The 15,331-nt window shown below is 40.8% G+C and overlaps 1 protein-coding gene across 1 annotated transcript in view; it reads left to right on the top strand.

Annotated features, from left to right (window-relative positions):
- ank1a (ankyrin 1, erythrocytic a) overlaps positions 1 to 15,331 on the top strand; it is a 103,642-nt gene that overhangs the window by 76,901 nt on the left and 11,410 nt on the right. Inside the window, exons 17-40 of the mRNA XM_082553263.1 lie at positions 66 to 164; positions 265 to 363; positions 471 to 668; positions 778 to 876; positions 1,160 to 1,258; positions 2,014 to 2,112; positions 2,189 to 2,281; positions 2,396 to 2,468; positions 2,588 to 2,608; positions 7,008 to 7,128; positions 7,315 to 7,393; positions 8,652 to 8,767; positions 8,854 to 9,078; positions 9,175 to 9,329; positions 9,424 to 9,635; positions 11,221 to 11,425; positions 11,624 to 11,720; positions 11,895 to 12,123; positions 12,227 to 12,355; positions 12,468 to 12,587; positions 12,668 to 12,752; positions 12,919 to 12,993; positions 13,256 to 13,387; positions 13,521 to 13,676. Coding sequence (XP_082409389.1) covers positions 66 to 164; positions 265 to 363; positions 471 to 668; positions 778 to 876; positions 1,160 to 1,258; positions 2,014 to 2,112; positions 2,189 to 2,281; positions 2,396 to 2,468; positions 2,588 to 2,608; positions 7,008 to 7,128; positions 7,315 to 7,393; positions 8,652 to 8,767; positions 8,854 to 9,078; positions 9,175 to 9,329; positions 9,424 to 9,635; positions 11,221 to 11,425; positions 11,624 to 11,720; positions 11,895 to 12,123; positions 12,227 to 12,355; positions 12,468 to 12,587; positions 12,668 to 12,752; positions 12,919 to 12,993; positions 13,256 to 13,387; positions 13,521 to 13,676 — 3,016 coding nt within the window. The remainder of the gene's footprint in view (positions 1 to 65; positions 165 to 264; positions 364 to 470; positions 669 to 777; positions 877 to 1,159; positions 1,259 to 2,013; positions 2,113 to 2,188; positions 2,282 to 2,395; positions 2,469 to 2,587; positions 2,609 to 7,007; positions 7,129 to 7,314; positions 7,394 to 8,651; positions 8,768 to 8,853; positions 9,079 to 9,174; positions 9,330 to 9,423; positions 9,636 to 11,220; positions 11,426 to 11,623; positions 11,721 to 11,894; positions 12,124 to 12,226; positions 12,356 to 12,467; positions 12,588 to 12,667; positions 12,753 to 12,918; positions 12,994 to 13,255; positions 13,388 to 13,520; positions 13,677 to 15,331) is intronic.

Raw genomic sequence — 15,331 nt, forward strand, 5'->3', positions numbered from 1 at the left:
GTCTGCCCAAATGCTAAAAACCCCTACCTGATGTTTTATACACTTTCCTGTTGGTGCGTCTGCAGAAAGGCTTCACTCCACTCCATGTGGCCTCCAAGTATGGGAAGGTGGACGTAGCAGAGCTGCTTCTGGAAAGAGGAGCCAACCCAAATGCTGCCGGAAAAGTGAGGAAATCATAATGGGCTTGCGTGTTTGGAAGAAGAACAAAATAAATCCTTGTTTGAACTACCACAGTCTGATTAATGTTTGAATCCCTTTCTACAGAATGGTCTCACTCCGCTGCACGTTGCTGTACATCACAACAACCTGGATGTTGTTAACCTTCTTGTTAGCAAAGGAGGATCACCACACAGTGCAGCCAGGGTAAATCAAATTAAAAATACACGTATATAGACACAAGGTCAGGCAGATGGTTTAGTATTGTGTGTGAATTCATGTCATTCTAAAAGAAAACCACATCTGTTTTCTAGAATGGCTACACTGCCCTACATATAGCATCCAAGCAGAACCAGGTGGAGGTGGCCAACAGCCTGCTGCAGTATGGAGCATCAGCCAATGCTGAGTCACTACAGGGTGTCACACCTCTCCACCTGGCCTCACAGGAAGGAAGGCCTGACATGGTGTCCCTGCTCATCTCCAAACAGGCCAACGTCAACCTCGGCAACAAGGCAAAGACAGATAAAATTTAAAAAATGAAAGAAATGTTACTGTAAAATAAACTATAGTCTATGTTGTTTTTGCTGTTTTTGACCTTTGTCTTTTCACCCTGACAAACAGAGTGGGTTAACACCCCTCCACCTGGTGGCACAGGAAGGACACGTTGGGATCGCTGATATCTTGGTGAAGCAGGGCGCGTCAGTCTATGCCGCAACACGGGTAAGACCTTTTCATCACGCGGTGTTTTGTCTTTGAGCTGAAAGAGAAAATGTCTGAGTAGCTTTGATTTGTCTGGTTATATTTTGGTCCAATCGCTGTTTGTTAATTCCTAAAATAATTTTTTTTGTATCAATTTTTGAATCAATCTTCTTTTCTTGAAACACTTTAACCATTTCAAAAACATAGTATGCAGTTCTAAAACGTTTTTCATAAAACACTCAACCTCCATGTGGGATCATTACGATCCCGGTTACGACCTTCACTGTGTTTTCTCCACTTTCAGATGGGCTACACCCCACTCCATGTAGCTTGTCACTATGGCAACATCAAGATGGTGAAGTTCCTCCTGCAGCAACAGGCCAACGTGAACAGCAAAACAAGGGTGAGTGCCTCCCTCTGGCTCTGGACGAAAACTACAGCTAAAGCCGGATGGGAATGAGTCATAGAGCTTCAGTACAGTCTGTCAGTAACCACGGTTACAGTGTGTTAACACACAGCTCGTGATGGCTGGGTTTCCCCGCTGTTAGTGTAAAATGATTTAATAGGACATAGAGGAGTTTTTTGCTCATAAGGGAATAAATGTTTGAAAACATGGTTTGCTGTAATACATAGAGTAACTGTTTCAAGCTGGTGTGCGTTTATCCATATTCATATGAAGATGCTAGAGGAAAAAAGCAACTATAAGAAAAGGTGGGATGTACTGTAGGGCTGCAATGAACCGACTAATCAGCTTTTTCACATATGACATTCTTTGTTTTTTTTTCTCAGTTGGCTGCTCGTTGCAGTCTATTTTTGCTTAAAATGTTAAGCTTTTCCTTTATTTTTTAATATAATGTAGTGGGTATTTTTCTTTTACATCACTTACAGTAATGTCTCAGTCTCAGTAAACTCAGGCATCAAGGCTCATCACAAATTTAAGCAAACTGACAAAACATTCCTACAATATTTTCATTTTATTTTTATTAGTTTTGTATGTACGTATGTAAGTTTTATTTTATTTCCGTTTGGTTCATAAGTCTGTGTTTTTTCACATCTGGCTTAGTTTAGCTTTTGTTGACTACCGTGAACGTGGTCTTTAGAAATCTCACAGAAATTCTAGTGTTTACAGCGACTTTTACACTTTTGTGTCTCTCACAGCTTGGTTACACTCCTCTGCATCAGGCAGCCCAACAGGGACACACGGATATTGTGACACTGTTGCTGAAGCATGGCGCCCAGCCCAATGAGACCACTACAGTGAGTGCGATTATCTCTTCATCATCCTCATTCGTAAAGTTTGGTGTTCATCGATGTCCCACTCTCTCTCTTTTAGCATGGCACGTCAGCTCTGGCTATCGCGAAGAGGTTAGGCTACATCTCGGTGATTGACGTCCTAAAACTTGTCACTGAGGAGACAGTTTCCATGGTGAGATGTTCAGAAAAGGGGTGGTGATAATCATATGGGAACATATTGTATGAAAAGTTGAACCTTCCCTTTTGCTGTTGTCGGTAACTGTTTTCTTTTCTCCATGCCCAAAAGACGACCACAGAGAAACATCGCATGAGTTTCCCAGAGACAGTGGATGAAATACTGGATGTGTCTGAAGATGAAGGTATTATCATTATTATCACTGAAATAAAACAGCAGGAACACTGTAACTGTTTGATGATGTAAACATTTTTCCCCTCACGACTCATTTTTTTGCCTTTTGCTCTTTTTTTTTTTTTTTAGGAATTGCACAGCTAACATTAGGTATGAATGTCTGTTTCTTACGTGTGTGGCTCCATTTCAGACTCACGCCATCTTTGTGCCACTGCTTTTCTCTCTCTCCTTCGTTCCCCTCTGTGGTGGTGGCTCTGGTTTCTCACTGGCATGCACCCATAGCACCCATGTCTGTAACCTCGATATGTCCCAGTGCTAACACGCTCATTCTCTGACTCTCCAGGTGCCTTTGACATAAGCCCTTCATTGTTAATAATATTAAATCAAATATAAATCTTTAGTTAGGAAAACACAAAAAAAAACCTTCTTTGTGAGTTTTAATAACTTAGATTTTAGTGTCATATATACATATTTTTAATATTCATTTGAAACATGTGTGACTGTAACCGTATCGCCATGTGAATCTGCCTCTATGTATTGCATCGTTTATTACTGTCTTGTGTTTCTGTCATGTGACCTGTGTTTGCTGGCTGATTGGTTGTTGGGTTGGGGGCTTAGAGATTCTTAGAAATGCTCAAAGGTCTATTAGCATTAATAATATGTCACATGACCAGGTTCTAATAGGAGTTGCTTATGATTATCACACCACTGTTGCCCTCATGGTTAGAGTCACTTTCAGCTAATGGTTTGCTTTGCCAGCTTGTTGTATGTGTAATATACGGTATATAAGGCAAAAACAGAGTTTGATTTTCAAGCTTGTTACAATTGCTCAGTATTTGGTATTACCACCTTTATTCTTTGACACAGCCTGAACTCTCATAGGCAGCTCCCTTGTCATATCTCTAACTAGGACATTCAAAACTCTTATTTGGATGTTGGCTGCCTTTTTTTCACTTCTGTGTTTTAGATCATTGTCATGCTGAAAATCAGGTGTTTTCAGAGAGTACTGCATGGTGGATCAAAATTTGATAGTACTTTTCTGTTGACTAACACTACTACCTGAAATGCAGCCCCAAACCATGACAGAGCCTCCACCGTGTTTTACGGATGGATCCAGACACTCAGGATCATATCTCCTGTCTTCCGTACATACATAGAGCCCAAAAATGTCATCACTCCATACGACGTGTTGTTCAGGTGAACAGTAGATGAATCACCTGAAGGGTCAGATGCTCTCAGGTCTTGTGTCAGCTCTTTGCTGGATCTTTTCATGTCACTTAAGGACTTGACTTTCAGCTACTCTTCACTCCTATAGGTAGTTTTTTAGGCTTGTCCTCCACTTCTTCCACCCCACATCAGTGGCTTAAAAAATAGAATCAAATAAAGTTCCTACTCCTAACTACTGTTCAAGACCACTTTAGAAACTTGGAAGCAGAATATAAGGAAATGAGAGATAGCTTGAGACTTTTGCAGAATACTGTTAGCTACGGAGCTATTAAACAAAAAGACATTTACGCGCATGATTAAGCAGAGGACGTAGAATTATGAGTAAAAAGAAAAGCAGGATAAAAAAAATGCTATGGTTGTGTCGTGTCACAGATGAACCGTTGGTCAGGTCACAGCTATTTTCCGCTGCCCCCGTGTGGCCCAAAAAAAAATCACTTATGACAGGTTTAAGGTTTCTCAGGTTTAACGCCTGAAGTTTACAATACCGCTGACAATAATGTCATGGGATATCATGTCTTGATATTTTTAGGCCCCTGATAATTCAACCAACAGTTTGTCAGTGTGGCTCTAAATATAGAAAGTAGCTGAGTCGCCGTCTTAAAGACACATCTCACATCCGGATTGGTAAACTGATATTAGCAGACTGCTTCGCCTACTCAACACATGCATGGCACACAAGACAGAGGATACGCAGGACATGAGCTAACTTGTGAACCTGTGGGTAGCGCACTCATGGAGTCAAATGTGGTGTAATGATAACTACGACATCACTGTGGCTCTGGGACCTCATGCAGACACACAGGCTGCTGCAGTCACTAATTCACGCACACGGAGAAGATTTCCATTTGATGCTGATTAACACTTTAACATTATCGCCTGTTTTGGGGGGTAAGTAACTGAAGAGCACCTCAATTCACTTCTAGATATGTGCTTTGTTCTAAGGACAGCAGAGAGCAACTTGCACTGTTGGTGTTATACGTGGAGTGAAATTCTGTTGTTCTGCTTGTCTCTGTGTTTGTGTTCATCTCTTTTAGAGCAAATCGCCTCCAGCATCACTCTCTGAAGCAGCGGCTGTCTAAAATGTTAGAAATTAAATTATGCTGCTCCGTGCTCTGATGCACCCTCTGCTCATCAGTAACAGTGTTGTCTCTAGCTGGATTTTATGAACTTTTCCAAAGTCAAGAGCACATTTTTATCTTTTTATTCAGATGTAGTAAAGATCAGTTAATCTGAATCAGCTGCCCACAGTGTCCTGCTGTATTGTTGATGTCCTCAGATCGGCTCTCTGTAGCAGTGACTCCACCCATATTTCCCATATTATAGTATAAGATGGTTTATTATTATTGTCCTCACCAGCAATTTGATCAGCTATAGGAGCAGAAGTGTTCTGTTAGAGCAAGGATGTGAGACTCATTTTACATTGGAGGCCACATGCAGCCCGCTCTGATCTTTCGTGGGTCAGAGGAGTGAAGAAGTTTAACCACACCCTGAGATATTTTAATATAAGAATACATCTCAGTTTTTCCACATGATAACGAAATGCTGTTTGGGGCTTAAATTGTAAGGAAGCTCATTAGCTCATTGCGCAGTCTCTCTTATAATTATAAAAAAGTTTTTGTTAATTGACAGAATGTCAATTTTATTTTTAATTCCTACATTGAACCCACTGTAAAAATCACAATTCTTTATAGTAGGTAGTAAAAACAACTGAAACTTTCTTCCATTTAATTCAGGCCACTTCACTGTTTATTCCAGTAATACGTTTTTTTCTCCTTTCATCCTACGTCACATCTTTTGTCCAACAATTAGCCATAAACACAACCCCATCAAGGAATTATGTTGCTCATTTCCCCCTCTTTGCCTTGTCCCCATTCTTGTGACACCTTAAATTAACACCTTAAAACCCAGATGCTGAATCTTGTATCAGGCCCCTGAGCTTGAATATTAAAGGTATGAACAATCCAGCTAGACTGTCAAAGGTATTCTCTCATCTGAAACACTTAAATGCTGACATCTCGTTCCCATTAGAGATCCCATTAGTCTCCGGTGTCGATGAGTGGGTGATGTCTTTCACTCAGCTTTTAATTCCAAAGCCAGAGGGGTGGCAATTTTGTTTAATAGAAGTCGAATTTACTGCTTACTGGTTTTTATTTGATAATAACAGCAGATTGTTGATTACTGCAGGCATTTTATAGCCTAACCCTTTATTATAAGTGAATATATGCTTGTAGTTTTAACAACCCGTTTTTAACAGTTTGTTGTCCATTTATTACGTCCATAGATGTTTTTTGGTTTCTGCATATCGTATTATTCTTGTACTGGTCAATTATTTATCTATTTGATAACAGTACTTTTACCCACATAGTGACCTCTCCTGAATATCACTTAAGTGCTCTCCCCAAACTGGTACAAAAAGGTTTTACTGATGGTCTCAATTCTTAACAGGCTGCTGTTGTCAGGCGATGCATTCAATCTCTTTGTCATGTCCTAAATCCAGGACTTGTACTTAATAATAAAAGATTATTTCTCCTCTCCGTTATTGTTGGGAGTAGCTTAAAGGATTCTGACATGGAAAACACTTCCTTCAACTTAGAGTTAGTTCTTGTCTTTCCCTCTATGATAACAAGGCATGGGATGATCATCTCATACAATCAGTTCATGACTCTCAGTGATGATTTCAAAATTAGAGTTCACTTAACAAAACCTTTTTTTGCTTTTTAGTCAAAAACATATAAAAATGAATCAGGTCAGAATAATGGATGCCTTTTTTCCTATTCCGGAACAAATTTCCAAAAGCTTGATCCATTTCTCTGTTGCTACAGTTAGCAGTGTTTCTCCAAGTTAGAAAAGAGAAGATTCTCAGTGAAAGGCAACTTTTTTGGGTCCTTTAAAAAATTCCCACTCAAACCATGTTCTCACATCCCTTTGTGTTTAGTTTTTTCCACCAGTGTGTCATATATTTCATCTTTTTCACAATTTCCCTTAAATTCCAGTTTTGTGTGGAGAAAATGTTTCATCTACTCCTTTCTATTCAAAAAGTGGGAACAACTGTGCAGCTTTAATTCTACTATTGTATCCTGGATAAAAATATGTTTGTGTTTGTGCTGCTGACTCGCTATAATAAGGCCAGATCATTTTCACCGATGTTTCATTTCACCAGTCTAACCACCACATAGCAGAGCCATCAGCTGGGATATCATGTTGTCTAACACTTCTCACAGCTGGTTAACAACCCTGTTCTCTTCTTTCTCTCTTTCTCTGATGCTGTTTCACCAACCTGACCACGGTCTGTTCGCTCTCTTTGGCATGTTGTTCTCTGAAGGAGAGGAGCTCTTGGGGACAGAAGGGGCCAGGTACATGAAGATGGATGACATGAAAGACCATGATGACGATTTCCTCTCCCCCAAGAAATCACTGGAGTACGAGAGAGGGCTGGGCACAGCGTAAGGGGGGCTGGTCGGGGAAGCAGGGGAGAGAGCCAAGCTAGTAACCTTAAGCTAATAGGTGGATGGATCGTAGGGGTTGCACCATAGACACACACACATTAAACACCAGGATGAACACTTGGGAGGAGATGCAAAGAAATGTCTTAAATCTGACTTTTTTTTTTTCCTTTTTTCCTACAACAGAAATTATTCGCCAGCCATTCCACGGATCCCTCGTGTCTCTCCAGAGCCTGTTATCCTGAGAGAACATGAGATAGATCAGGTACTACAGAGCAGTATCACTGAGATACAGAAAACCTAAAATAGTAAATGCTTTTATTGCACTTTCATAAAATCATCAGATGACAAAATCGGAGCAGCAGAGAAAGCCAGACTCTTTAGTATTAGTCTACCTCTTTCTGCTCCTGCATAAAAAAGGGGAAAAAAACAGGGGGGAAAAGGTTTTATAGCTATTTTATGTGTTATACTGTTATTTACTCTTGAAAATGGCCCCATTCAAAGCCAACATAATTATTAAAATCAAGTATGAATCAACCTATAGTTGCATTGTACAGCTATATGAAAAAGCAAGTTTAAGGGTATACAACAAGAAAACCCTTACATATATTTTCCATAGGAATTAAGAGCATAAGTAGCAGCCAGGTGCTTTCAATTAAATGCACTTGATTAATTGATCATCAGTAAGTGTGAGCACCTCTATAAAAACATAGGTTTTGGCAGTTTTCTGGTCTAGCATTCAGGAGTAAAGTCATTAAACATAAATCTGGGAAGGGTTATGAGGCTATTTCCAAACAATTTGGAGTTGGTCATTCTGTGGAAAACATTCAACACACTCATCAGTCTTCCCAGGAATAGACGTCCCAGCAAATTCAACTCAAGGTCAAACTATCCACCTGTCATGCGGGCGGTGGAGCGGCGATGATTTGGGCTTGCTTTGTGGCCACCGGCCTTGGGCAACTTACAGTCATTGAAATCATCATCGATTCATGTGTATACCAACGTATTCTACAGTTAAATGTGAGGCCATCTGACCAACAGCTGAAGCTTGGCCCAAACTGGGTCATGCAACAAAACAATGATCCCAAGCACAGCAGCAAATCTACAACAGAAAAGAACAAAGTGCTGCAATGGCAGAGTCAAAGTTTCCTCTTTAAAAATTATTCCCACGCATAATTTTAAGAAGGCAGTGAATATTATTTAGTATAAGAAATGTAAGTGACTTTCAGAGTTATTATAAGACATATTTCATATACACGAAAAAATATGTTGTTTTAAAATGTGTAAACACACAGTTTTGATTTCTGGTTCATTTGTTTCAGCATTTCTGTAACATGACATAAAACCCTCCTTTTAGTCATTGCCAAAATGTCTTCTCAACATTCCCTGTAAAACTAGAATTTTAGTGACTATAAACACAGGTTTTCAGTACCCATCATATCGCTTCTCATACCTTTTTTTTTAAAATAAGTAATAAAAGTTTTTAGTTATTTAAATCATTTATTTGTTTATGTCTGTTGTAGCAACACACTCCACTTCCACTGCCCAAAGAATACGACGAGGACTCACTGATTCCCAGCAGCCCTGCGACTGAGACGTCAGACAATGTCAGCCCAGTCGCCAGTCCCATACACACGGGGTCAGCACTGCAAGCATAAGAATCACTTCATCTCTGCTTACAATCTGATCGGAAAACTAACCGTCACAATCGCTGTCCGATAACAGGTTCCTGGTCAGTTTTATGGTGGATGCGCGTGGCGGTTCAATGCGAGGCAGCAGGCATAATGGTCTGCGTGTCATCATACCTCCGCGGACGTGTGCTGCACCCACCCGCATTACCTGCCGCCTGGTGAAGCCGCAGAAGCTGACCAGCCCCCCTCCACTGGTGGAGGGAGAGGGGCTGGCCAGCAGAATCATTTCCCTGGGTCCTGCAGGGATGCAGTTTCTGGGGTGAGGAAGCTTCTTTTTTTTCTTTTTTTTTTAAGTGTTTTATGTATTGTTAGAAAAGGGTTTCTCTACTCATGTGTAATTCTGTATGTGTGGCAGACCGGTGATTGTGGAGATCCCCCACTTTGCTGCTCTCAGTCGTGGTGACCGGGAGCTCGTAGTGCTGAGGAGTGAGAATGGCTCGGTCTGGAAAGAACACCGCAACCGTTACGGGGACGAGGTGCTAGAAACAATCCTCAACGGGATGGATGAGGGTAAGAGTTTAAAGGCTGATCTCAGGCTGACACTCAGTTAAGCCACGGCCTAGTGTCATTGTTAAACAAACGCAACCACTTCTTCTCCCTTCAGATTTAGAAAGCCAAGAAGAACTTGGGAAGAAGCGAATCCGCCGCATCATCTCTACCGACTTCCCCCTTTATTTTGCCGTTGTGTCACGAGTGCAACAAGAAAGTGACCTGATTGGCCCGGAAGGAGGCTCCCTGACAAGTAAACTAGTGCCGATGGTCCAGGCCACGTTTCCCGAGACAGCAGTCACCAAACGAGTCCGTCTGGGGCTGCAGGTGAGATGGAACGAAGTGGAGAAGGAAGGAGAGGAGAAACAGAATCGTTAATGCCTGTGTTGCATGTTGGATTTACTTTGATTGTGTAATGATGTATTCTTATGAGCATTTGTGCCAAGTTTCTTTGATTTACTTTACTGTTTTTGTCTGTTTGTCCATTTTTTCTTTTCTTTTTTTTTTTGGGAGGACCTTTTTGCCTTACATTTCACACATTGCATGCACTTGGCACCTTTGTATAACACTGGACTGATTTCAGTGACGTCTTTCTCGCTAATGTATTCTTGACCATATTCTCTGTACTTAGCATTTTACACACTAAATTAAGATATCTAAAAAATAAGCCCATATAAGTTTATATCTATTTTTGAGCCTTTTGAGTCTTTTAGTGTCTTTGCTGTCTAAACAAAAAAAATATAAATAATTATTAGCTCAACTTTAGCACCACATTCTGTAAAGCAGTAATTTTTTTAAGAGGACATATAAGACATAGGACTGCATGTCCCCAACACATCAAGGAGTCACATATCATGGCACTGGGCTGTTAACTGTAAGACTAAAATACATTCAGTAATGTGATTTTACTTTTAAAAATACAGTTAAACTGTACATTAATTCTCTAAAAACAACAATCCAGTCATCAGACATAAAACTATATTGATTTCATTCGAGTTTCTGCCTTCCTAATTCTTCGCCGTATGCATCTATTTGTTTCTCAGACGTGCATATTTGGGATTTCAAGGTTTCGTTTGCATGTGATTTTTATTTTGGTTGCTTAAACAATACCGACTGTTTTGCCATTTGTTTTGCTGCATGTTCTTTTGTTCCAGTTCAAGATTCTGATTGCATTAATTCCTCATTCAAAATCTTCTTTCCATACATAGATCGGCAGCTTAAGCAGCTTGTGTGACTCCAAATCATGTTTCAGTAAATCAAAATGAAAAGTGGACCTTCTACTACTGTTTTGATGAAATTGTTTTTCTTTTAGGCACACGAGTGAATTCAATCTGAGCTCGATAGGTTTTGCAAACTAACAACGCTGATAGTGAATGTAACTGAATATTAGTGAAATATAATGTTCAGTATTTTCTTACATGGCTATATTTTAGGAACATATCTGTTTAACTAAAATGCTGTTGTAGTAATTGCATCATCAATGGCCTTGTGAAAAGCCACAGTGCCTTTTTACTTGATATCTCTCCTGTATTAATGATTGTAAAAGCTTCTTGTTAACATACTTTGTTACATTTTACAATAAAAAATATACTTGTAAAGTCATGCAACCAGTTTGTGTTACTATTTGGTTTTCAGATGTATTGTTTCTGTGTTGAAGTAGTTTGTTCACTGCGGCCTTATTTCTCTTTCTCTCTCTTTCTCATCATCTTTAATTTTCCCCACTTGGTTGTCCTTTCTGTTATCCACTTCTGTTGTCTCATCATCCACCTACAATCAACTCATTACACATGGCATCCTGATCTTTTTTTAAAATCTTTCTTCATATTTATTTATTTTCATTTAATCTCCCTTTCATCAAAACCGTGCCCCCTGTTGCGTGCTCCCTTTTGCCATCATCGACTCCCAACCTCAGGCTCAGCCAGTTCCAGATGAGCTGGTTGCAAAGCTTCTCGGTAACCAAGCAAACTTTAGCCCCGTAGTCACGGTGGAGCCTCGGAGGCGCAAGTTTCACCGACCAATCGGCCTACGTATTCCCCTGCCTCCATCTTGGAGGGAGAGCCCTCGAGACTCTGGGGAGGGTGATACTACCAGTCTGCGTCTTCTCTGCTCTGTCATAGGTACTCCATGCCACAGCTGTCACGTGGGTGTTTGTGTCAATGTCAGCAGTTTACTTCCAAAGCAAAGAAAGATTTGTGTATGCAGCTGATAGTCAGGCTTGGTTAAAATACTTGGTTTAAAATGCTGCCATCACTAGACTTACTCTTTATGACTGCTGATCACTCGGTGTGCTCTCTCTCATTCTCTGTGACTCCCAGGTGGTACAGCCCCAGCTCAATGGGAGGACATTACTGGCACTACTAAGCTTATCTATGCTAGTGAATGTGCCAGTTTCACAACCAATGTTTCTGCACGGTAAGTTCAGATAGCAGCATGTGCAGTGAAATTATATTTGTCATCATAACACAGAAAAAAGAAAGATTATTCAAATTCTTTGCCATCTACAACCACTGCAGTAAGCAGCTTGGCTGTGATTATAAAGAGACAAAGAACAGATGCATGTGACTGAACGTGATCGTTTTCTCCCAGATTCTGGCTCGCAGACTGTCCTCGGACAGCCGAGGCTGTGTCCTTTGCCAACCTGCTGTACAGGGAGCTGTCGGCCGTACCTTACATGGCCAAGTTTGTGGTGTTTGCAAAAATGAATGAGCTACGCGAGGGCCGTTTGCGCTGCTACTGCATGACTGATGACAAGATGGATAAAACTCTGGAGCAGCATGAGAACTTCACAGAGGTGGCTCGCAGCAGGGACATAGAGGTCAGTTCAGAGACCTTCTTACACAGGACAATCGAGTTCTTGGGCCATGTTGTGCTTATTGGATTACTTCTTTGTACATGTGTTAATGCCTCTGTGATTACAGGTTATGGAAGGAATGCCACTTCACCTGGAGTGTTCAGGGAATCTTGTTCCGGTGAGGAAGGCCACCCAACAGCCTCGCTGCTTTAGCTTCCAGGCCTTCAGAGATAATCGACTTCCTGTCTCTGTTAAGGTGTTGCCTTTTGACTTGTCTTCAGTTTTATTTTCTTTGTTACTCCATTAGGTCTTTCTCTACTCATGCATCTGTCATATTTTTTTTTTAACCTTTAACCTCTGCGTCTAAGGTGAGGGACAGTAGTAAAGAGCCCACTGGATTTTTGTCTTTCCTTCGCAAATCCACCAAGTATGAAGACAGCCAGCATGTGCTCTGCAACCTCAACATCGCTATGCCTCCATGTATCAAGGTAAAGCTTTAAAAGACAACTTCAATGTATTTGTTCACATTTCTTCCGAGATTTCCGACTGCATTGATGTTTTCTTTCAGATTGTTGGGAGTGAAGACCGAAGGCGAACTCTCACCCCGCTGGCTTTAAGAGAAAGATACAGTGCTCTAAATGAGCCTGCAATGGGTACGAGTCTCTCACTCTCACTTCTTTATGTAACTAGATCTGTCTACCTTCTAGGGAATAATGTATAATACATGATGATGGCTTCATTATGTCTTATCATAGCACTTAATTTCCAGCCTGCCTAGAATCATTAAGCATCTCAGCTTTATATTTATGTTTTCTGCAGCATCAATGAGTGCTATGGAAAGGACAGAGCTGAAGATGGCTGTAATTGCAGAACAGTTGGGACTGAGCTGGGCTGGTGAGTGGATCTGTTTTATGTGCGGTAAACCATCCGTGTTTATCTTATGTCTGACAAGTTTGCTAGCATGCTGCTGATTAAACAAAGTTAACACATGGTGCCCAGCCAATGAAACTAATTATTTTCTCTGCCAAGAGCCGTGGCTATTTTACAGAGACTGTTCCTTCTCTTCTGTGTACGCCTCATCGGCGTGACTCATACGCCAAATTATATAAATATTTCTCCTGCTTTCTTGATCTTCCTTCTGTCACTTTCTAAACAGAGTTGGCACGTGAGCTTCAGCTGAGTGTGGATGACATTAACAAGATTCGTGTGGAGAATCCAAACTCACTGCTGGAGCAGAGCTCCGCACTGCTCAACCTGTGGGCCACTCTCGAGGGCAAGAGGGCAAAGAGTCAGTAAATCTAAATTTGCTGTAGACATTTGCCATTTCACTTCACTCAAAGCTACACTTTTATGATTTCTAGAAACCCACCCCTCTTCTTCTTTCTTCCATGCATGCCGGTGACTCCTTTTTTTCACTGCAGTGGAGAGTTTGTACACAGCTCTGAAGAGCATCGACCGCATGGACATCATCAACATGTTGGAGGGCCAGCCACCTCAGCCTGTGAGACAAGGATCCCGTGATGTCAACAGACGTCGACACAGCGAGAGAGACCATCTGTCCCCTGGTATGACCAATGGTAAGCGCCCTCCCCAGATCCCATGGCCTGGTCTCATTTCTGTCCCATTTCCTTGATCTCCAGCCACTTTTCCAATAAACATGCACCTCTTTCCCCAAACTCCCCAGAAGATGAAGTCAAGTTTGTTTCCCTCTAAATGACTCTGTTGTCCCAATGTCCTTCTTATTTAATCTCTGTGATGCTCTTGTGTTTTAAAGCTGCCTCAAACTTTTGCAGGATTTTACCTCAGCAACACACAGAGGGACTCAGGACACTCCTACTGTAAAAAGGGTAATATAGAAATGCAGTGAAGTACCTAGGAAACCTTAATTAAATGGTATACTTCAGGGGGTTAATGGTGTATTGGTTCAGTTATTCCATTCTCCTATCCTCAGAGTTTAGTCTTTTTCTTGCTTGTTTGGTAGTTAAGATGTTCTGAGCTTAATTCCAATTCTAATTCACAATAATTTTATGCATCATAAAAAAAAATTCTATAAAATGTGTTGTCATTTAGCATGACATATTCTCTATAAAAACACCTTGTCATACATGATGAGTCCATGTAGATCACAAGTAAAGCCTCGCACATTTGGCCTTCTTACCAACTGTCAGACCTCAGTCTTTTCCTCATGGTTTCCTTCACACGTGCATACCCTACATCTTATTGATTCCATTTTCACATCTGGCCTGCTGTGAGCTCCCCGTCTTCCTGGACTGGCTCCTCCTCTCTGCCTCGAGTGCAGATGATGAGTTAGTCGGACAGGTGATAGGTCCTCTCCGTGAAAACTGGAGCAATAAAGAGAGATGTAACAATGCATACGGATGTGACCATGATGGCTAAAGCGTGAAAAGGGAGACGCTCAGATCACAGCTGCAGTGAATCTGATAACTTTGTATCTGTCTCTTCTGTCTGTCTGTCTGTCTTTTTGGCTATTTGCCTCCCAAAGGTCGTTCCTGCTTTGACTTGGCGGATTTCAAAAACTGGATATTGTTTACTTGACTTATTTTACAGTGGAAAAAAAAGAATCAAGAGGTTTATGATTTACGATCTAGTTCAGTACTTACTAAAGTCACATCAATAGAGTGAGGCACCCAGCATGACTTTTCAGTGAATAAGAGTGAAACTAGCAAAAGTAAAAACTAGCAACAAAAAAAAAAGAAAAGAGTATTTAAAAATATTGTGGTGAAAAATAAAGAACAATGCGCACATAATTATTTTCAGTTTTTACTTTATTCACAGAAGTTAGATGAGAAGATAATGTCTCATTGCATGTTAGCTTAGCTTAGCATGAAGGGAGAAGAGACTGGAAGAAGCAGCTAGCAACCCTGGCTTTATTTTTAACCAGGTAACCTCAGTAAAACCACAGCGTAGACCTATAAACTTTGGACAAAGTTAAAAAAAAAAAAGACACTAATGAACTGCTTTCACATCTGGACAGAAGCTAACTATACCTCACTTTTTTCTCCACGTTTATGCTAAGCTGAGCTAACCAGCTGCTTTTTAACTGCAGAAATGTGTGGCATCAATCTTCTCATCTGACACTTTGGACAGAAAGGGAAGGAAATTCATGGATATTGAAACATGTCAGTGATTATTTAAAATCAGGTCCGCTATAGACTCCCCATCACCACAAAAACAAACGCGATTTCTATTTTTTAAAGTACTGTGTTTGCAG

The sequence above is a fragment of the Aulonocara stuartgranti genome (assembly GCF_965226115.1).
Source record: "Aulonocara stuartgranti genome assembly, chromosome: 12".
NCBI classification, from domain to species: domain Eukaryota; kingdom Metazoa; phylum Chordata; class Actinopteri; order Cichliformes; family Cichlidae; genus Aulonocara; species Aulonocara stuartgranti.